The following is a 21,891-nucleotide window of genomic DNA, read 5'->3' as shown; positions in this document are numbered from 1 at the left end:
CAGAAAAGAAATACACAGACTTAAATACCTTTTAGGTTTCAGCTTGCTAACCCTAATATCATAAAAGAAAGAGGAGTCAACTAATTTTTACTCTATGAAAACACAAGCCTTATTTTACTTTGTGCTTCTCCATAAGTTATCTTGCAACTCAAATTCTGCAACTTTTGCATTCTATTTGATACAATAAAATACAATGAGAATAAATAAACATTATATTTGGCAGAGTAATCTAAATGCTAGTGTTATGTGTTAAGTATGAGAGTGAGCTGAAATGTTCATGGGCTGACTATGAAGGAGCAATGCTAGAGCTGTGAAATCTTGCATGCATTAATTTCAATGCTTCTTATTAATAACTATATTGTTTCTTTCCAGGTAAACTAACATCTCACAGTTCAGAGAAGACTTCAAAAGTAACTAGTAGCAACTTCTGTTTGAAAATAAACTAAATTTGATATTGTGGTGTTAACAAGTACCTGCAGAAAAAGGGTTTAGCCTCCGTGGACATTCATGCTGACATGGTTGCTACATTAGGGGATGACACTCCAGCTTTATCAACAGTGCAAAAGTGGGCAGCAGAATTTAGGAGGGGACCAGAAAGTCATGAGAGATGACCAAGGTCTGGACGTCCTGCAACTGCCACCACCAAGGAAAACATTTATTATGTTTACCACATGGTGACTGATGACAGGCAATTGACTATAAATAGCCAATGTTATTAGCATATCTCATGAGTTGAGAATATTCTACACAATGAACTTGGCATGATAAAGGTTTCTGCTCAGTGGGTACCATGTCTTCTGACACCTAATCAAAAGTGCACCAGGTTGATCACATCACAATAAAATCTGACATTGTTTGAGGCAGACCCAATTGCTTTCCTTGAACATCTCCTGACCCAGGATGAGTGTTGGGTTCATCACTTTGGGCCAGAAACAAAGATATCACTTCAAAAGGGACACACCATCAATGGAGAGTACTATGCCAACTTGCTATAGCAATTACAGAAGGCTATCAAGACTGAATGCCCAGCAAAACTGACAAAAAAATTCTTGTTTCATCAAGACAATGCTCCAGTTAACAAATCCTTGTTTTCAATGGCTGTTGTGCAGGACTGTGGCTTTAACTGGTTGATCAATCTCCCTGTTCTCTTGATTTAGCCCCATCTGACTATCATCTATTCCCCAACATGAAAAAACACTTGGCTGGGAAGCAGTATTGCAGTGATGATGATGTCATATCTGCTGTTTAGGACATTTTTTGACTAACAAGACGAAAGCACATTATGTACATTATTTACATTTGACAGATATTTGTCCTCATCTTGTTTGTCGTTAACACAACATTTTGGCTGATGTACCCTCCAGCCTTCATCATTGATGAAGGCTGGAGGGTATATATGCTGAAACGTTGTGTTAACAACAAACAAGATGAGGACAAATATCTGTCAAATGTAAATAATATACATAATTCCTCAACTCTTAAATATAGAACTGTAAGATGAAAGCATCTTCACCAATAGGATCCAAACGCTGCATCACCATGAAAGTATCTTGGTCAGCTTGTGAATATTTCAGAAAACTCTCGTAATTAAGTTATCAAAATAAAGTTTAATGAAGAATGCTAAGTTATAATAATGTCAATTACAAATGAAAATATTTTACATGTGATTTATTAGTAGCAAAAATAGAATGCGGACAAACCTTCTTCTTTAGAACTACTTCTCGCTCCCTGTCTCTTTTCTTCCATTCATCAGCCAAAACTCTCATGTAAGAAATTTCTTTCTGTTTCAACTAAAAACAAAGAAGAAAGAATTAATACTATTGAGCCATAGATATTTTATACACATTTATATATTCATAATATATATCTCAACTTCAGATTACATATATATATATATATATATATATATATATATATATATATCTCAACATATTACACACACACATATATGTAAAAGAGAGAAAGAGATCATCACCATCCTCATTATTATTTTAACATCCACATTACCATGCTTGCATGGATCAAATAGAATTTCTTGAGTCACATTTCTGCAGCTGCATGACTGCCATTCTGTTGTCAACCCTCACCTGTTTCCAAGCAAGATAATATTTCTCCATGGCTGGGCATGTTTCCACAGAAGATTGGAAATGAATGACACAGCTTGTATGACAGTGACACTAATTTACAACTATCACATGATGTTAAAACAAAAAGACTGCTTTCTTAATCTACACAAATACATACATGTATGTATGTACACACATATACATACCTACATACACACAATGGGCTTCTTTCAGTTTCTATCGACCAAATCCACTCACAAGGATTATATCGACCTAGTGCTATAGAAGACACTTGGCCAAGGTGCCATGCAGTGGGACTGAACCTGAAACCACCTTCTTAATGACAGTCATGCCTGTGCGCCCATCCTTCATTTCATTATTTCCTAATGATTAAAGTTATTGATTTGCACTGTACTCTTAATCAGGAATACAGAAAGTTTCGTTTCAATAGAGGCTTACTTCATTTTCAAACTTCTGCTTCTGAGCTTCTTTCCAAATTTCCAGTTCCATAGCAACTTGATACTCCTTAGTTTCTCTTAGATCTTTCTCAGGATTTTTGAGTTTGTTAGCATTGGTATTAGAATTCTCTTGAGGTACACTGTGGACCTGGAAGCAAACAAAAGAAATAATAATAACAAATACAATCTTTAGTTTAAAATTTCATGTTCTTTCCTTTTAATTATATTCAAATGCCTTATTGCTGTTTATAAACATAACCATATGTGAAGGCAATGCACCTTTACACGTGTGTGTATATGTGTGTGTGTTAATGAATAAGGACATGGTTGCAGGTGTGTATGGGTGTACATGCACATGTATCGTATGCCTATATTCTGCACTACCTCATAAAATTGTGATGTTTATTGACAGTGATATTTATTGACATCTCATTGTCAGTAAATCATCCAGTCACTTAGTGCTTTCAAGGAGGTGTGGAATGAAAATTGCTTAAGTTAAAAATTAGTTAAGAGTTAGCAGCAGGAAAGGCATCCAGCTGACAATAAAAAACATCACCTCAATAATATACAATGTTCTAACTCATGCTGACATGAAAAAAATGCACATAAAAAAGAAACAAACAATTCATCTTTGAACATATTCAAATTACAGTAACTTAAAATGAAGTCCTAGGTGATAAGTTTACCAGTTTAAAGGACAATCTTAGGAGAAATTTGTGATCAGTTTACTGAAATATGGTAAGAGTGAAGGGAAAAGTGAAAGTGCTGAGTCATCTTACCTGAGATGATGTGTCATTTAATATGATGCGTTGGTCGTGGATGGCTCCCCAGTCTTCTAGAGTTAAAACCACAGTAAGGGTAGCTATTTTCTGTTTTCCCCTGTAGATGTAAGTAGTAAAACAAAAATGCTTAATAAATTCTAAAGGAATTCTTCATAAAAAATAAAACACAGATTATATATATATTTTAAAACTTACAGCAACATTATCATTTATTATAAGTTTTCTACATTGGCCTGCGTAGGACGATTTGACAGGAACTAGCAAGTCAGAACGCCGTACCAAATTCTGCTGGCTGTCTTGGCCGGATATCCTTGCTAACATGAACCACTTTACAGTGCACTGGGTGCTTTTTATGTAATACCAGCAGCAGTGAGGTCACCAAGTAACTTACAAGACAAGACCTCTCAACAGACCATTTAATTGATGTAAGCATGGTTTAATAGGTGCAGATGTGGCTGTTTAGTTTAGAAGTTTGTTTCCCCAAGCACATAATTTCAGGTTCAGTACCACTTTGGATGCTATAGTAGAAGATACTAATCCTTGGATTAGTATCTTCTACTATAGCGCCAGGACAACCAAAGCCTTGAGATTGGATGTGGTATACTGAACCTGGAAGAAGCCTATCATATATCATCATTTTAACATCCACTTTTCCATGCTTGCATGGGTTGGACACACACACATATATATGTAGGTATATGTATGCGTGTATGTATGTATGTAGGTATATGTGTGCACATATGTATGTATGTAGGTATATGTGTGTACGTATTAATGTGTCCTTGTCTTGACATTGCATGAGGGCTGCAAACAAACATCACTGCTAAACAGTGTCCATTTCCAATCTTCCATGGGAAAATATCTTGCTCGAAAACAGGTGAGGGATGGCAACAGAAAAGACATCCATCTGTAGAAAACTTTCCTCAACAAATTTCATCTGACCCATGCAAGCATGGAAAAATGGAAGTTAGAATGATGTCGATGATGATGATGACTTGATATATCAATGTCTTTACTGTAATTTATACATTGATGTTTTTACTGTAACTGATGTCTCAAGTCTTTGCTATAATTAATAGAGGAATGGCTAAAGAATGAAAGACACTTTGGCAATAAACTATAAACTTACTCATCAGCTGAAGACACTACAAGGGTATCTTTGTGCACTTGTCTCCATCCATTGCCATTTGATGAATCCTGAGGATAAGAAATTAAAATCACATGGTTATACTGACATTTGAGAGAAGGTGTGAGTATATACCGAGATAAATGTATAGATAAAAAATATTTGGCTAAACCTTAGAAATCATGTGTGTATATATGTGTGTGTGTGTGTGTATATACACACACACATATATATACACATATACAGTTTACTACTACTACTACTACTACTAATAATAATAATAATAATAATAATAATGATGATGATGATGATGATGATGATGATGAAAATAAAGAGTTCTCTTTTGCATAAAGAGCAAACTGTGTCAAGCATGTGAGAAAAACAGTAAATGCCAAAGATCTAAAACTGAAAGAAATTTATTTAGTATGATTTGTTGGATGGGCAATGGTAATTTGCATCAAAATATAATATTCTTCTGATAGGGTTTTGAAAGATGACTTCAGTATTTGTGGCTAATAACATACAACAAAGCAAAAGCTTGTGTCCTACAATTCAAAGATGTTATTCATAGCCCAATATGTTTTTACACATATTGTCTGAGATGAAAAAATTTCTCCTGAGACTAGTTTCATAGCAGAAGGTCTTCCTGCATTCAAGTGTACACAAATGTGTTAAATACCATTGAACATACATATATAATTTACTATTATATTTTTTCTACAATCTTAAAGGTCAATACTGTTCAAACATCAATCACTTACAACAATCCTAGTTTTCTCAGCAGTCAATATTTTTGCTAACGGCAAACGACATATTCCAAGCAAAACATCTTTCGAAAGGTTCCGATCTCTCTCCCAGACTTCAACAAAAAGTGGTACACTACAAATTGAAAAAAGAAAAGCTCAAGGTATTAAAAAGAAGAGAACAAGAAATGTAAAAAAGATACTGTAACAATTACAAAATGTTTGGAATTTACAATGTACACCTTGAAATTCTATAAAGCACAACTGGGATAAAAGACAAATATCAGCAAAGTCCTCAAAATTCCCATATTATCACAAGAATAATATCCCAATCTATGTTTCTCTTGTTTTAAAGTCCACTTTTCCATGCTTGCATAGGTTGGACAGAGTTTACTGAGGTAGGTTTTCTAATGGCCAAATGCCCTTCCTCTTGCCAAACTTGTTTCCAAGCAAAGTAATATTTCTCTATGGTCCAGACATATTTTCACAGAAGATTGGAAATGAAGGACTCTGAATGATCGTAATGCACATTTACAACTATTACATTATATCAAGACAAGGAGAAACAAGCACACATTCAAGCACACCTACACACACACACAAAGTTTCTTTCAGCTTCTGTCAACCAAATTACTCTCAAAGCTTTTGATGGCCCATAGAAGACATTTGACAAAGGTACTGAAGAGCGGGAGCGAACCCAAAACAATGTGGTTGATAAGCAAGGTTCTTAACCACACAGCCATCTTCATCATCATCCTTCAACGTCCATTTTCCATGCTGGCATGGGATGGGTGGTTTGACCATAGGTGGCAAGCAGGAGAACTGCACCAGGTCCCAGTCTGACTTGGCTTGGTTTCTACAGCTGGATGCCCTTCCTAATGCTAACCACTTTACAGTGTGTACTGGGTGCTTTTAAGACATTTAGAAAGCGAGTTATTTACCTGAGAAATGTTTCATGAAGCTGGTCAGTCATGGAAGCAAAATCGAAGGCACAAAAGGAGTGTGGAAGAAACACTTCCGTTCCTTTGGATATTTTTACAGGTGGGTGAGTAAGAATTGGAGCAGCACTTCCAAAGAAAGGATATACATAACTGAAAATAGGAAGTATAGAAATTATTTCATACAAAATATTATACAACATAGAAATGAATTAATACTATATAATGTAATATTTCTAATCATTTAGCATCTGTTTTCCATGCTGGCATGGGTAAGACAGTTTGACTAGGGTCAGTAAATGGGAGAACTGCACCAGGCTCCAGTCTGTTTTGGCTTGATTTCTACAGCTAATACCTATTTCTTTATTACCCACAAGGGGCTAAACACAGAAGGGACAAACAGGGACAGACATAGGTATTAAGTCGATTACATCGACCCCAGTGCGTAACTGGTACTTTATTTATCGACCCCGAGAGAATGAAAGGCAAAGTCGACCCCGGCGGAAATTGAACTCAGAACGTAACAACAGACGAAATACCGCTAAGCATTTCGTCCGGCGCGCTAACGTTTCTGCCAGCTCGCCGCTAATACCAATCACTCCACAGAGTGTACTGAGTGTCTTTTACGTGTCACCGGCACAGGTGCCTTTTATGTGCCACTGGTACAGGTATCTTTCACATGTCACTGGCACTGGCCACAACTACAATTTCACTTAGCTTGATGTGTCTTGGATCAAACAATCAATTATGATTTTGTCTCTAGTTGGGTTCTCATTCAGTTTTGATATCATCAGAAGTACACATGCTTTCTTGTTAGACTAATTATATATGTACACACACAAACACACATATATGTAAGTGCAGGCATGGCTGGGTGGTTAAGAAGCCTGCTTTGCAACTACATGGTTTTGGGTTCAATTTCACAGCATGGCATCTTGAGCAAATATGATCTACAATAGCCCCACACTGACCAGTGCTTTGTGAGTGAATTTGGTAGACAGAAATGCACATGTATGTTTGTCACCTCATCACTGCTTTTTTAACCAGTGTTGGTTTGTTTACATCCACAAAACTTAGTGATTTGGCAAGAGAGACCAGTCTTAAAAGGAAAAAATAAGTACTGAAGTCAGTTTGTTTGACTAAAACCCTTCGAGGTGGTACCCTAACATGGCCCAGTCCAACGACTACAACAAGTAAAAGAGGACAAAAGAAGATACATCATCATCATCATTTTAATGTCCACTTTTCCATGATTCCACAGGCCAGATGGAATTCACTGAAATAGATTTTCTGCGGTAGGATTCACTTCCTGTAGCCTAGCCCCACATGCTTTCCCCTTTTTTTTTCAAACACAAACAGCTGAAATTAAAGTAAACTTACCGTAAGAAAACCAGTCTGATATTTGTAATCTGATTGCCAGCAATACTGGTGAGGTCAATTGAGAATGTGAAATGGTGGAATTGAGCAGGAATAACAACATGTGGTTGGGAAGAACTTTCGCTGTTACCCTTGGAGTTCTTTTCAACTTCTGTTGTTGTTGTTGTTGTTTTTGCTGGGACTGCTTTTGCTGATGATGATACAATTGTTGATGTTGATGACAATGATGATGGTGCTGTAATAAAATTCAGATCAAGATCAAATTAAACAACATTCCTCCCAATATTAATCATCATCATTTAACATCCTTTTTTTTTTTTTCATGCTGTCATGGCACGGGTTGGACAGTTTGACTAAAAAAGACAAGCCATGGTTGAACGCTCTGCTTATCACCAACCACTTTACAGACTGTACAGAATATTTTACTGTAGTACCGACACTACTATCATATGTAAAGACACCACATTTAAATTAATTATTATAAATATATTAACTTGAAACAATCAATACATCAATGGACTAGATGCCTTTAGGCATTATCTATGAGGTAAGTTCATATACTGCAAGGGTCTTCTTTACATTACTAGAGGAAATAAGCACCAGTATTGTGATGGAAATGAAAGTGGAGGGCAGAGAGTTGTTAGAATAGTTAGCATGCCAGACTAAATGCTTAGTGGCATTTTGTCCATCTTTACATTTTGCGTTCAAATTCTGCTGAGGTTGATAAAATAAGTACTAGTTTAGTAAGTACTAGTAATCGTCTAGCCACCTCCTCCATAACTGCTGGCCTTGTGCTAAAATTTGAAACCAATATTATGACGGAAATTGTTGAATATACTGCCCTAATCTCTAACAATAGACTACAATGTTCTATAACAGTCTACTATACTCTCTAACAATAGGCTACAATATTTAATAATTATAGGCTACCCTACACTCTAAAAATAGGCAAACTGACTCTAATTTACCTCAAGACAAGTTAAACAACATCAGCAATATAAAAAAAGATAAACGTTACTCACAATTATCTTTTTTGGAAGAAATTTGAGTATTTGAAGTGGTTTGTGCATCAAGAACTGGTTTCGGGTTTTGTGTTTCTTTGGCTGAAAAGCATCAAGTACATATACTTGAGAAATTTTGCTAAAATTGTGTCTATTCTGTCTAAAACGTTTTTTTGTTATTATGATGTATGCATGTAAATATCATAATTATCATAGTCATCCCTATTTTACAAGTTCTCTCCAAGTTGGTATGGGTTGGCTGGGTCATTGCTTGCAAATATCCTTCCAAAACACCAATCACATTTGAGAATGTACTGGGTGCATTTTATCATAGCACAGTCACTAGAGAGGATAGAAGAGAGGGATAGCAAGAGGCAGATAAATTGGAGAGTAAACAACAGCTGTCAATATCAATGGCCATGTGATGTGTATGGGACAAAGGAGAGTACAGGTAGAGTATATAGAATACATGCAATATCACCTGGCCCTAACCTTTTTTTTTCAACTATTTCTCAGTTTGTTTGTTTTTTTTGATGAAGAACTAGCATCCAAAATGTCAAGACTCTTCCTTTTTTGAAGCATTAAACTAATACATTTGTTAAAACCTGTCCCTCCAATGTTATCTTTTGTCTTCATTGCCTAGTGCGTGTGTGTGTATGTATATATGTGTGTGTGTATGTATGTGTGTATATATATATATATATATATATATATATATATATATATATATATATATATATATATAACATCAAAAAATCTCTGATAATTCAATACAGTCAGTGTTGTTCATTTCCATTCTTCTGTGGAAACATGGGGAAATATTACCTTGCTTGGAAACAGGTGAGGGTTAGCAACAGCAAGGACTTCAAGCTGTAGAAAATCTTCCTTACTGAACTCTATCTGACCCATGGATGCATGGAAAAATGGAGATTAAAATGAAGATGATGAGGATAATGATGAATGATGAAAATTAGATAAGTTTCATATTCACTATTTTGAGATTCTTGTAAACTGCTTGGATCCAAACTGGTTTTGTCTTCAAAAGTATCAGAATAGTTTACATCAGATTTGATTTCTGTTGATTTTTTTGGTGCTTCTGAAACTGTTTGTTGTTGGTCTATAACTTCTTTCACATTTTTCTGGAAATATATAAATAGAAATTAATGCTAAAACCTTATTGGTACAAATACTGAAGAAGTTAGGACATACAATTTGACAGCTCACAGTTGTATAGGTAAAATTATACAGAGAAGGCGATGAGAATCATTACAGAATCATTAGCATGCTAGACAAAATGGTTAGTGGCATTTCATCCCTCTTTACATTCTGAGTTCAAATTCCACCGAGGTCAACTTTGCCTTTCATCCTTTCAGAATCAATAAAATAAGAACCAGTTAAGCACTATCCCTTCCCCAAAATTACTGGCCTTGTGCCAAAACTTAAGACTAAAATTATACAGACAGAAACTACATGTGTGTGTGTGTGTGTGTGTGTGATAGGCTATACCTATCACATGGCCATGTGGTTAAGAATTTTCCATCGCAACTATGCAGTTTTCAGTTCATTTTTCCTACATTGACCTGTAGGAAAATGTTGTCTACTATAGCTTCAGGTTGTCTAATGCCTTATGAGTGTAACTGGTAGACAGAGCCTTCAGGCAGCCTGCTGTGTGTTTGTATGGCATCATCATCGTCATCATTGTTTTAATGTCCACTTTTCCATGATTGCATGATTCAGATGGAATTTGTTGAGGCAGTTTTTTCAATGGCACACCTGGCACAAATCCACCTCTCTCAATACTGCACCTCCACGAGGAGGGCCCTGTCTTGCAAGTTACTAGGTGACCTCATTAATGCCAGTCCCACAAAAGAAAGCAACACCCAGTACACTCTATATTGTGATTGGCATTAGGAAGGGCAACCAGCCATAGAAACCATGATGAAGCAGACAATGGATTTTGACACAGTCCTCTGGCTTACTGGATCCTGTCAAACCATGCCAGCATAGAATATGGATGTTAAATGATGATGCTTACATGTGTATAAGTGTTAGCACGTGCAAATATTTGTGAATGTTGATATTCCCCAATTGTCACCACTTGAGTGAAACTGTGATAACAACAATGTTGACATTCATGTTTGACATTATGACTGACAACTATGCACTTTCAAAGAACTGTAAAATAAAAAAAAAATCCTTTACCTGAAAAAAATAGGTAAGAGTTTCACTATAGGAAGAACATCCACCAACAAAATCCTGCCTCAAATAACTTCACATCTAACACATGCTAGCATGTAAAGAATAAGCTGAATCATGCTATCACCTATTTAAAGGTGGCCAGCAAAATAAAGTGATGAAGAAGGAAACAAAACATTAGTAATATTTAATTTAAAAAATCCATAATCACCATTTCTTCTTTCCAGAGTGCAACTGAGATACCAACCACAGGAGGTGAGTCAGTGGAGACTTTTGTTTTATTTGGAGTTAAAAGCTGTAACAAATCAGAAATAAATTACATCAAAATTATACACAGCTACCTCAAATTTGATTTTGTTATATTATTTTGCTTATTTATTCAAAGAAGTGATTCTAAAGTTGTTTTTGGTGCTGAACTAAAAACAAAATTTTAGCCATTTTTCACTATCAACCATTCCAGGGAACCACTTTTTCCTTCTACGTCCGAAAGTCACACTGAATTTAGAAGCTCATTTTGCAAGTATGTGGTTTCATGGTTCAGTCCCACTCCATAGCACATTGGTCAAATGTCTTCATACTATAGCTCAGGGTTGACCAATGCCTTATGAGTGAATTTGGTAGAAGGAAACTGTGAAAACCCTTGGTGCACATATACATGTGTGTGTGTGTGTGTGTGTGTGTGTGCGTGTATATATTGTCATCAGGTAACATCTTCCTACCATGCTGGCATGGGTTGCACAGTTTGGCAAGAGCTGCCCAGGCAGGAGCCTGCACCAGACTTCTGTGTCTGTTTTGGCAGAGATTTTATGGCTGAATACCCTTCCTAACACCAACCCCTCTGCAGAGTGGACTGAGTGTTTTTTACGTGGCACAAGCACAGGCAAGGTCAGTTTGGCATGGTTTTTACAGATGGATACCTTTCCAAACACCGACCACTTTACAGTGTGGAATGAATCTTTTTAAGTGGCACCAGCACTGGCAGGGTCACCAAGTAACTTGCAAGACAAGGATACTTTGAGAGGGGAGGTGGTATTGGAGGAGCAAACCTTTTAACCACTTAGCCATGATAGTAACAACTTTCTGAATCAGAAATATTAATTTACTGGCCAAAAAAAGATTCACAGTTCATATCCTCTCACCGATACTCTTCATTATATATTTGAGGAAGGGACTTAACTCTCGTTGGTCGACCCTCTTGCAGTAGATAGACAAATCATTGAGGTAAATTGCCAAATATATATATATATATATATATATTACATTATTTAATTATTAACTATGGTAGATGGGCAGAACTGCAAAGAAATTGTATTTTAGCCTCACCGTGTAATCACCCTCTAAAACAACTGGTCGCATGAAGATTTCAGTGCTGCCTGGTTTCAGTAAAGTATTTAAAGGTACTTCACAATGTCCAAACGATATATCCTCACAACAAAAATGAACCTGAAACAGAATCACAAAAGAAACAGTGAGCAGAAAATCGCTATGGGGTGGGCAGACAGCAGGAGAAATCTTCAGAGGAAGAACTGTCAAACAAGTATTTCAGACCATTTAGTTCTCTAAGAGCTCAAGGACCACCTACGTAGTCACTCCTAGATGTCCTCTTGCAGTTATTTAAATGTCACCTCTAGAAGTAAATGTAATTAATAATTCTCACCTGATAATGCATCAATTTTTAACAGAATCAGTTCAAATTTCAAATGTGCTACTCATATCTTTTAAAAAATATACATTTGTTGGAGGCTTTTTTTTAGCCAGAAGAGATACCACAAAGCATTTAATCCAATGCTCTAACAATTCTATTAATCCACTGCCTCAGATTGGTATATTTTCATTACCTCCTAAAGGATGAAAGGTAAAGTTGACTTAGGTGGGATTTGAATTCAGAGCATAGGAAGTTGGGACAAATACTGCAAGGTATTCTATCCAACACTAATGACTACCAACTTGCTACCATATTTTAGCTTTGAAGGATCATCATAGCTGTTGTCATCTTTTAACATGTCTTCCATCTTGGCATGGGCTAGCTGGCTTGACAGGATTTGACAGGTCAGAAGACTGCATTGAACTTCAGTGTCTGCTTTGGCATGGTTTCTACAGCTGGATGCCTTTCCTAATGCTTTGCAGTGGTTCTCAACCAGTGCTCATGTGACCCCTGGTACTCCACATAAAATTCTGTTGGGGCCATGCAAGCAAATAGTAAATTGGAGATCCACAGTAGGACTTTAAAAGTTCATTAGATGTATTCATTGTAAGAAATAACTAGGTCTCTTTCTCTAATGTTTTACATAGTTTAACAGGTCTCCAGCCACTGAAACATGTTCTTTCAGAGAGTGCTGTTGCAAACCTACACGAGTCAACATGTGAAAAACAAAATAGGAATTTTGAAAGCAGTATCTATAAAACTAGTTTCTATACGTTAAATGGCTATAGGGGTCCACCAGAATAAATAGTAACCAAAGGAGTCCATAGGTAAAAAATGGTTTAGAACCACTGCTTTAAAAGATATATTAACCAATTTAAGAAACTATAAACCAATGTTAACCACTGATCTATGACTTACCTGGATGCCAGGTTGGTTTGCAAAGAAGAGACATAAAACATCTAGATTGCTTCGGATCTTCACAGATGCTCTCTCAGGCACAAATTTTGGGTTGATCAAATCAGTGAAGGTCTCACTGCAGACATTATTTCCAAATAAGGAATAATAAAAACTGTATCCACTGGAATTATCAGGTAGAGGGATGGCCGCAGGGATCAACTTTTGGCAAAAATAAAAAAAATTTTTTAAGTAAATAAAACAGATGTTTCCAAATGTATATAAAGAAAGTATACAGAAAAATAACAAAATATAGATAATTTATTTTCTAACAGCATCTCTGTGTTCAAAAATAAATAACAATCTTATTTGTATCTGTAACAATAAAGTTTTAGAAAGTAGTAGTAATAGTAATAGCAGCTTACAAGTGCAAGGTTAGATGCATAAACAATGGTGACAGCTAGTATGAATATATCCTGACAACAATCAACTGGGCCAATTTGATAGAAGCTACCAGTTTCATCTAAAATAGGACGTAGATTGGTTGTTAGATCTGTAATAAACAAAATGATATAATAATTTAATTATGAATATAAATACAAGTAGTACACAAGCATATTTCAGATCATGTCTTTTACTCTTTCACATGTACACAATTGGCATCATCATTTTAAAGTCCTCTTTTTCATGCTTGCATGGATCAGACAGGATTTGTTGAGGCAGATTTTTTTATGGCCAAATGCTCTTCCTGTCACCAACCCTCATTTGTTTCCATAGTAAGGTAATATTATTGCCCAATGGTCAGACACGCTTTCAACAGAAGACTGGCAACCTGGAAATTAACAACATCCAACAAAAGCGGATGTGAAATGAGGATATTACAGCCAACATCACGTGTGCTTGTGCTCTTTTTCTCCAAAATAGAAGACTCCATTACAAATGATAATGTATAAGAAAAAGGAACTTCGCCAACAAGCTGTTGTGGGATTTAATGAAATAACAAAAAGCACTTAGGTTGATTATCATCATTGCTAAACATCCGTTTTTCATGCTGGCAAGATTTGGATGGATTGCCAGGTGCTGGTGAGTCAAAGGACTGTGCCAAACTCCAATGTCTGCTTTGACATGTTTTTCACGACTGGATGCCTTGGCAATCTAAATTACAGGAAATTGTATTTTCCACTCCTTAATGTAAAGTTATTCTATATAATTTGCTCTGTTAAATTCCTCAGTGACGTAAATGAACTTCTGGTAAAGCCAGATAATTATTTACAATACATGCCAACCACTTAAAAGAATGCACTGGCACAAATGAAATCACTGAGTAACTCACAAGAAAATACCTCACAATTGAGTAGAGTTGTAGAATCAAGGCGGTGGCTTTATACCAGTAGATGAGAGACTAAACTCTGATAGAGGGATAGGAACAGGTGTCTGGTTGTAGAAGACATACAAAGATATACAAAAAGATGGTGATGATGAGTTGTTAGGGCATACCATGAAGTTACAGGAAGGTGAGTATAAGATAAATGGAAGACAGATGGGGATAGAGGTGAATGCAGTGAATGGTGAGCACAGGTAGAGGTGTGGTTAATGGTGAGTATTTATTTTCCATTGCTTCACCCACTAACCATCACCCATCCTTTGATGAATAAATTAACAAAAGAAAATGTCAAGAATACTTGTTTGCATCTCTTCAATCTTTTTGACTTCGTCCACATCATGATCAAGGTAGAGACCAAGTTGGAGTTCAGGTTTCGATTTCATATATTTGCAGTGAAGTAGAGGATACCACTTTGATGCCTGAATAAAAATAAATAACACCAAGAGTATTAAAAAAAGTTTCATAATTCATAAGTTAATTGAAAAATCTTGCAAAAATCTTTGAAATTTCAATGAAGTGAGTGTTTATTTTTAGAATAATATTGTAAGGCAAGTGTGAAAAGCTAGATATGGCCAGTTTGAATATAAGACAGGTAGCATATTTGGTCCTGATATGGCTGGTTTAAATGCTAAATGGTTAAAATAAAATTATCTAGAAGACAGAGAAATTTCCTTATGATACAAGGAAAGTAACTCATAAAAATTGCATTAAAATTTACATATTCACATTAAAACACATTGTAGAAAAGAGAAGATAGTTATAATAAAGAATGAGCATTTGTTCTATGATAAATGGAATTTTGAAGAATGACTTAGAAGTGAAAAAAAAAACATAGTTAAAAAAATTAACTTGTATTGTTTACTTGCTTCGGTCATTTCAGTGTGGTCGTACTGGGGCAGTACCTTGAAGAATTTTAGTCAAACTAATCAACCCCAGTACTTATTTTTTTAAGCCAGGTACTTATTCTGTCTGTCTCTTTAGCAAAACCACTAAGTTATAGGGACATAAACAAACCAACACCAGTTGTCAAGCAGTGGTGGGGGACAAACACAGACACAGAGAACGACACATATATGACAAGCTTCTTTCAGTTTCCATCTACCAAATCCACTCACAGCACTTCAATTGGTTCAAGGCTACAGTAGAAGACACTTGCCCATGATACTACACAGTAGGATGAACCTAGAATCACGTGGTTGGGAAGCAAACTTCTTACCACACAGCCACACCTATACCTAACATTTAATTTCAGATATGAAATTTCTATATGAAAAAAAAATTACATTTATTTAATTCTTTTTACAAACCTGCTTCATGGTAGCAGCTCGAAAATCAAGTAGAACATAGCCAATCATCTCTTTCACTGTACTTTGGGTATCATAAGCATAACACTGAATTTTCATGGAACTGCGGTGTAAGCGATGTTGCTGAAGTCCTTTTTTGGTTAATTGCCATGCCAACTCTTGTGTTATACTTGGCTTGCTAGTATGATTAACAGGATCAGTCGAGAGAAGTTCGCCATCAAATTTAGCATCTATTATCAATTTATGGTGGGGCCTTTTGGGGAAACTCCGACCTGATGGAAAAAAAGATATATAATATTGGAATCTTGTAAGAAAAAAATCTTAAAAACAATTTTTTTTCCCAGTTATTAATTCCACATAAAAACTATGCAGCAGTCTCAACTTTATAGCAGAATCCTGAAGAGTATGAAAACATAAGAAATCATCATTAGCATCCTTATCATCAACATCATCATTTTATATTGTTTCCTTACTGGCTTGGGTTGGATGAATCAACACAGTTTTAGTTAGCACATATTCAAGGATGCCACTCATCTAGGTGGGATAGAAGACCACCTTGCACTTGTGAGTTTCATTTTTGATTTGGTTTCTGTAGTTGGATGCCCTTCCTAACACCAACCCCTACATGAAAAGTCTGTAGTACATATTATTTTAAATAACTGATAACTTTGTGTCAAACCACATAACAAGGTAAATCAATATGGAAAGTAAAATGTTAATCATGTTCATCTTGATTACAAAATTCAAAAAATCCTAACCCTAATGAGAGATTGGTAATAAGTTAGGTTTTTAGTAATATAAGCTTTTTGGAGCACTCAATTTATAAGATCAATTTTTTTATTGTACTCTGTAAAATACAATAAGAAATAAATTTCATAAATGGAGGTCTCTGATAACCATGTAAAACAGACTCATTATGTAGTGACTATAGTATTAAGATGCAATATTAAGTATATCACAGATTGGCTTATGTAAGAAAATAAATTAATTAGAAACTGTTGCAGAAGTTTTCATGATTGATAAGATGAAATATCATATCCAAAAATTCAGTTTTATATGGATGAAAAGAATTGCAGTACACTGTGTATAGTGGTTAAGAGATGTGAAGAGAGGGTGGGGGTAGGTTAGCATAGAGTAGAGACAAACATTTAATCTTGTTGAGAACACGTCAACATCTTTGGTGCTACAATAAAACTAAACCCGCTACACTTTGTAAAGTAGTTAGCAAATGATTAGAGACAGCATATGGTAGAGATGAATCTTTAGTCTTGTGGAGATCATGACAAACTCTCTGTGGCAATGACAAGAACAAACACAGTGCACTCTGTGTAGTGACTGATGGTAGGAAGGGCAGAAACGTATGAACAAAATGTGGTCATCTAATCCATGCAAGACGGGCAGTAACTCCAAATAAGAAATGATTTGGACTGTGATAATCCAAGGACAGATAGCAGGCATATGATGATAATGATGAAGAAGAAATAAGTATTAACTAGTAGCAAGATACAGTAGAGAAGTGGTCTCATTTTGTAGAAAGAAGGAATCATAGGAACTTCAGTACTTTGTAATCAATGCAAAAATTGGTACACTAAACACCTAATGGAAACTTTGTCAAACTGAGCCACATACTAAAGATGACCAACTACTTTTCTATTCAAGGGGTGAAAGTGTTTGGTTATGAAATACTGTTATCTGTTAGTAAAATTACATTTTGCAACCTGTGGTTTTTAAGACATTCAAGGAAACCACTTACAAAAAAAGTGTTTGATAGTTACCCCATCTCACTGAAGCTCAGGAGAGAGCTTGGCTGTTCCAGTACCTCAGTCTCCCCAACATGGTAGTGCCATGTATTTGCCTCTAATTTTTTAGAAAAGAATACTGGTGTCTCTTGGTATGATGTATAACTAAAGGAGTGTGCATGCCACTTATTTTGTTTATTTATTTATATTCTGTCTGTTTTTTTTTCTTTATTGCTTTCTTTCACCATTTTCTTTTTACTTTGGTAAATTGTTGTTTCACTGAATTGTTCTAAATCTTTATTGTAATATTCTCAAATAAACTATCATAGTTTGGTTATATATGTGATGGAGCTTGCCTTGAAAGTGTAAGTAAAGACAGTTGTGGAGTTTTGGAATAGCTAACTCTCAAAATCTTATAGCTTACACAAAATGGTATGGAAGGTGGAGGCAGGAATGTAAAAAAAAAAATATTAAAATGTTTGGTAAATATTTTTTTTCAAAATTGTAATTTTTATTATGCGGAATACAGAAATACTGGAGAAAATGAAGGAGGAAATCTGCTTTCTTCCTTTCCCATCAGATATAGGACTTCAGGGGATAGGTATTCAAAAACTCCCCAAAGATAACATAGTAGATATAAACCAATGAACCTTTGATAAATATTTTCTTTTGGAACATGAAATAACATGCATGCATATATTGATATGGTGATAGCAAAAATTTAAGTCAACGCTGAGGATCAAATACATTGACTGAATACAGGAGAGGAGATTTTGTTGCTAAAAAACATATAGTGGATGACTCATAACGAGTGAAAAAGTAATACGTGGTTAAAATTTAGAACAGTTGTTCTCAACCATTTTTTGCCTATAGACCCCTTCGATTCCTATTGTATTCAGGTGGACCCTTATAGCCATTCAATGTTTAAAAAAATATAATTGCATATGTATAATTAAATATTATTAGGAATTGTATTTTAAAAATTGTTAAAATATTTTGTGTCTTGAAGAAGTATAACCAATTTATTGCACAAATTCGAACAGCAAAATCTTATATGAACCCCCAAGGGTCATATGAGCCCCGGTTGAAAAACACTGATTTAGAAGATATTGAACTGTTTTGATACGATTTTGTTGAGCTTTCAATAGTAAAAATAAAGCTTAATATATTGAACACAACGGAAAATATCTTTCATATAAAAATAATACCTAAGATAGTATTATTTCATATAAAAAGTTATTAGCAGAACTATAAGGTAAAATGTGAAACTTGGGACGAGCATTATAGAGACAAGTGAAGAATCGCAAACAATCCTATTACTAACCATGTAGAAATTGTGTTTGAATAACTAAAATATTCCTGCTTCCTATAAAGAGGGGGAAAGGCAACGATTTCCTCAAATTGCTACATATAATTATATTTAGTTGTTTATTTAATTCACTGTTTTTGAAATCGAAGTGTCCATATTTCTGGTTAAATAACTAACATATCTATATAGTGAATTTATAAGAGTAGAATAGGGAAAAGTAAAACAGAAACCTTATAAATACACATCTGTCAGTATATCAGTAAAAATTCATTTAATTTTGCAAAGAACGTGAGTAATCCGAGCGCTACTCTGTATTATAAACATTGCATTGTTTATAATATAGCATTGACGTTTTATATCAATTTAAAGAAATTAATTAACATTGGGCTGGTATCTATGAAAATATAACTAAATTACAACTGGAAAAAACATGGTTATTAATTTAGAACAACTATATATATATAATCAACTTGTCCATTCATGACAATTTAACATAGGAACGGCCAAGTTTCCAAAACAAGTTCCTGATGTGTCAAAAATTTGATAAAACGAACTTATTGGGAGTTTAGTCGTTGTTTAAATTACTTGATTTTTTAATTAACTAACATTGTAGTTATATTTTCATTTATAAAACCGGCTTCAGTAATATATATTCATATATCTATCTATATAGTTTTATAATGCTATTGCTATAGCGATTCTAAATAACAATCACGAAACGAGACCAGACATGACAAAACTACAGATGGATCCGGTCAAGCCCCAAAATAATAAACTTTCAACCACTTAACCGAGTTAGAAACCATTAAGGAAGGAAAAAGTAGTAATTTACAATGAAGATATTACCTGCCAGTATGGAAACAACAATCAAATAACGTTCTTCAGGCATGTCTGTGTTGATTTAGAGCAACCCAGCGAAAACTTATGCCATAAATGAAATAGTATGTTGTTTGAAAACAGCCGCCATGCCATAGAATGGTGATGATTTACTACGCATGCGTATTCTGATTTGTTTTCAACTACTCGACACGAATTTGTCATAGGGATGTAAATGTAAACAGATTTCATGTAGATAGTAGCAAATATCTAATTAGAAATATTAATGCAGGGGAGGATAAAAAAAAAAAGCAACATTAGCTCCATACTATTTACATTATTTCTGAAAGTACGGAAAACAACTTTGCATACGTTTTGGTTTTATTATGACCTCTTCAGCGAAGCACAAATTTCACCGAACTTACCGAAGAACTAATGAAGGAATTACTAACTCTAAGATATATTTATCATCCCTATCCCTTGTTTTTTATTCATTATGTTCGTCACCTCACGCATTCCCCATCTCTGACCATCTATCACCCTCTCCCATATACTTTTACAACTTCTACCCACCCACAATCCATGTTCTGTGCCCCACTTCTACTCACCTTCTACTTTGAGAGTTCACTTTGACATCCCATCACCACTACTTTTTTCTTTCTGGCTCTACTCCAGTTATTCCTACCAACTTTTCTATAATGTGAGAAGCCATATAGCAGCTTCTCTACAGCAAGAAACTCATTCTGTTCTGTCCTCTTCCATACATTAACTTTTCATTCATCACATAGCATAGAGCTGTCAACTTCCCTACTGTAGCCTCACTCAGTTGTAGGAGATTTTAGTCTCGCAAGTGACCTCACTAGTGCAGGTGCCATAAAAAATGCACCCAGAACACTCAGTAAAGTGGCTGGTATCAGGAAGTGAATCCAGTAGTTGAAACAACGTCAAAACAGATACTGATCTACAATGCAGTCCTCATACCAGTCAGATCCTGTCAACCCATCTGGGCTAGTATGGAAAACAGACATTAAAAGATGATGATGGTGGTGAAGATGATGATCATGATCCTGGTAATGATGGCTTTTTTCAAGTTTCTGTCTACCAAATTCACTCACAAGGTTTTGGGTGGCCCAGAGTCATAGTAGAAGACACTATATATGTTCCATCATTATTAGCTTGCTTCCCAACCATGTGGTCTTGGGTTTGGTTTTGCTGTACAGTACCTTGGGACAGTGCCTTTAGCTATAGGTCTTGGCCAACCAAAGCATTGTGAATAGATTTGGCAGGCGGAAACTGAAAGATCATAGTAACGTGTGTATGTGCGTGTGCACCTTGTCTAGACATCATCTGATGGTTGTAAATGAGTATCACTGTCATAAAAGTGATATTATTCATTTCCAACCTTTTATGATAAATATGTCTAAGGATGGGGCGGGGATATTACTTTGCTTGGAAACAAGTGGGGGTCGGTGAGAGGAAGGGCAGCCAGCTGTAGGGAATCTGCCTCAACAAAATTCCGTCTGACCCGTGCGAGCATGGAAAAGTGGACGTTAAATTATGATAATGATACACACACATGTATGTGTTTGTATGTATACGTTTATATGTATGCGTGTATGAGATCTTTTCGGTTTGAACGGCAGTTTTTAAAAATAATTTCCACGTAACTAAACACTTTTAAACTTTGTATACTGGTAGAATGTGTTTATAAAACATCTTTTTCTCGTGGCTTTATTGAGAAAAGTTTATGGTTTGTAAGATATTTGTTGTTTTTTCTTCAATTTCTGCAATTTCAACCAATCAATGACGTCTATTGAGGTAAAAAAAAACCATTCTGTACCGTATGAATATGTCCCTCGTTTAAGAAACAGATTGGGTTTATTTACATTTGTGAAGAAAAAAAGATACCCTTCCCCCTACCCCTAACCCTAAAACAGATTGAAATGCAATAGATCGATACTAGGTTCATAATTATGGGTAACAATTTCATATGACACCGCTACAAAAAACTGCCGTTCAAACCGAAAAGATCCCGTGTATGTATGTACGTACGTATGCATGCATGTATGGGTGTGTGTGTGTCTGTAAGTATGAAAACATCATAATAAGTTTC

At 35.3% G+C, this 21,891-nt stretch overlaps 1 protein-coding gene across 2 annotated transcripts in view; it reads right to left on the bottom strand.

Moving 5' to 3' along the window:
* LOC115232442 (centrosomal protein of 120 kDa-like) overlaps positions 1 to 19,947 on the bottom strand; it is a 29,800-nt gene extending 9,853 nt beyond the window's left edge. The window contains exons 1-16 of one of the 2 annotated variants that reach the window (XM_029802319.2): positions 19,809 to 19,947; positions 15,918 to 16,186; positions 14,909 to 15,029; positions 13,652 to 13,779; positions 13,251 to 13,448; positions 12,011 to 12,130; positions 10,899 to 10,982; positions 9,483 to 9,630; positions 8,513 to 8,593; positions 7,494 to 7,725; positions 6,117 to 6,266; positions 5,194 to 5,311; positions 4,436 to 4,503; positions 3,304 to 3,403; positions 2,526 to 2,672; positions 1,701 to 1,790 (exon numbers count right to left, since the gene is read on the bottom strand). In XM_029802319.2, the coding sequence (XP_029658179.1) occupies positions 1,701 to 1,790; positions 2,526 to 2,672; positions 3,304 to 3,403; positions 4,436 to 4,503; positions 5,194 to 5,311; positions 6,117 to 6,266; positions 7,494 to 7,725; positions 8,513 to 8,593; positions 9,483 to 9,630; positions 10,899 to 10,982; positions 12,011 to 12,130; positions 13,251 to 13,448; positions 13,652 to 13,779; positions 14,909 to 15,029; positions 15,918 to 16,186; positions 19,809 to 19,851 (2,097 nt within the window). In that variant the 5' untranslated portion in view covers positions 19,852 to 19,947. The remainder of the gene's footprint in view (positions 1 to 1,700; positions 1,791 to 2,525; positions 2,673 to 3,303; positions 3,404 to 4,435; positions 4,504 to 5,193; positions 5,312 to 6,116; positions 6,267 to 7,493; positions 7,726 to 8,512; positions 8,594 to 9,482; positions 9,631 to 10,898; positions 10,983 to 12,010; positions 12,131 to 13,250; positions 13,449 to 13,651; positions 13,780 to 14,908; positions 15,030 to 15,917; positions 16,187 to 19,808) is intronic. The other variant, XM_029802320.2, reaches the window with a different exon arrangement.
* Between the last annotated feature and the right edge of the window lie 1,944 nt (positions 19,948 to 21,891).

Source organism: Octopus sinensis, linkage group LG2, assembly GCF_006345805.1.
Source record: "Octopus sinensis linkage group LG2, ASM634580v1, whole genome shotgun sequence".
NCBI classification, from domain to species: domain Eukaryota; kingdom Metazoa; phylum Mollusca; class Cephalopoda; order Octopoda; family Octopodidae; genus Octopus; species Octopus sinensis.
Note: the sequence above shows the minus strand (reverse complement) of the source record. Positions and strands in the feature narration are given on the sequence as shown.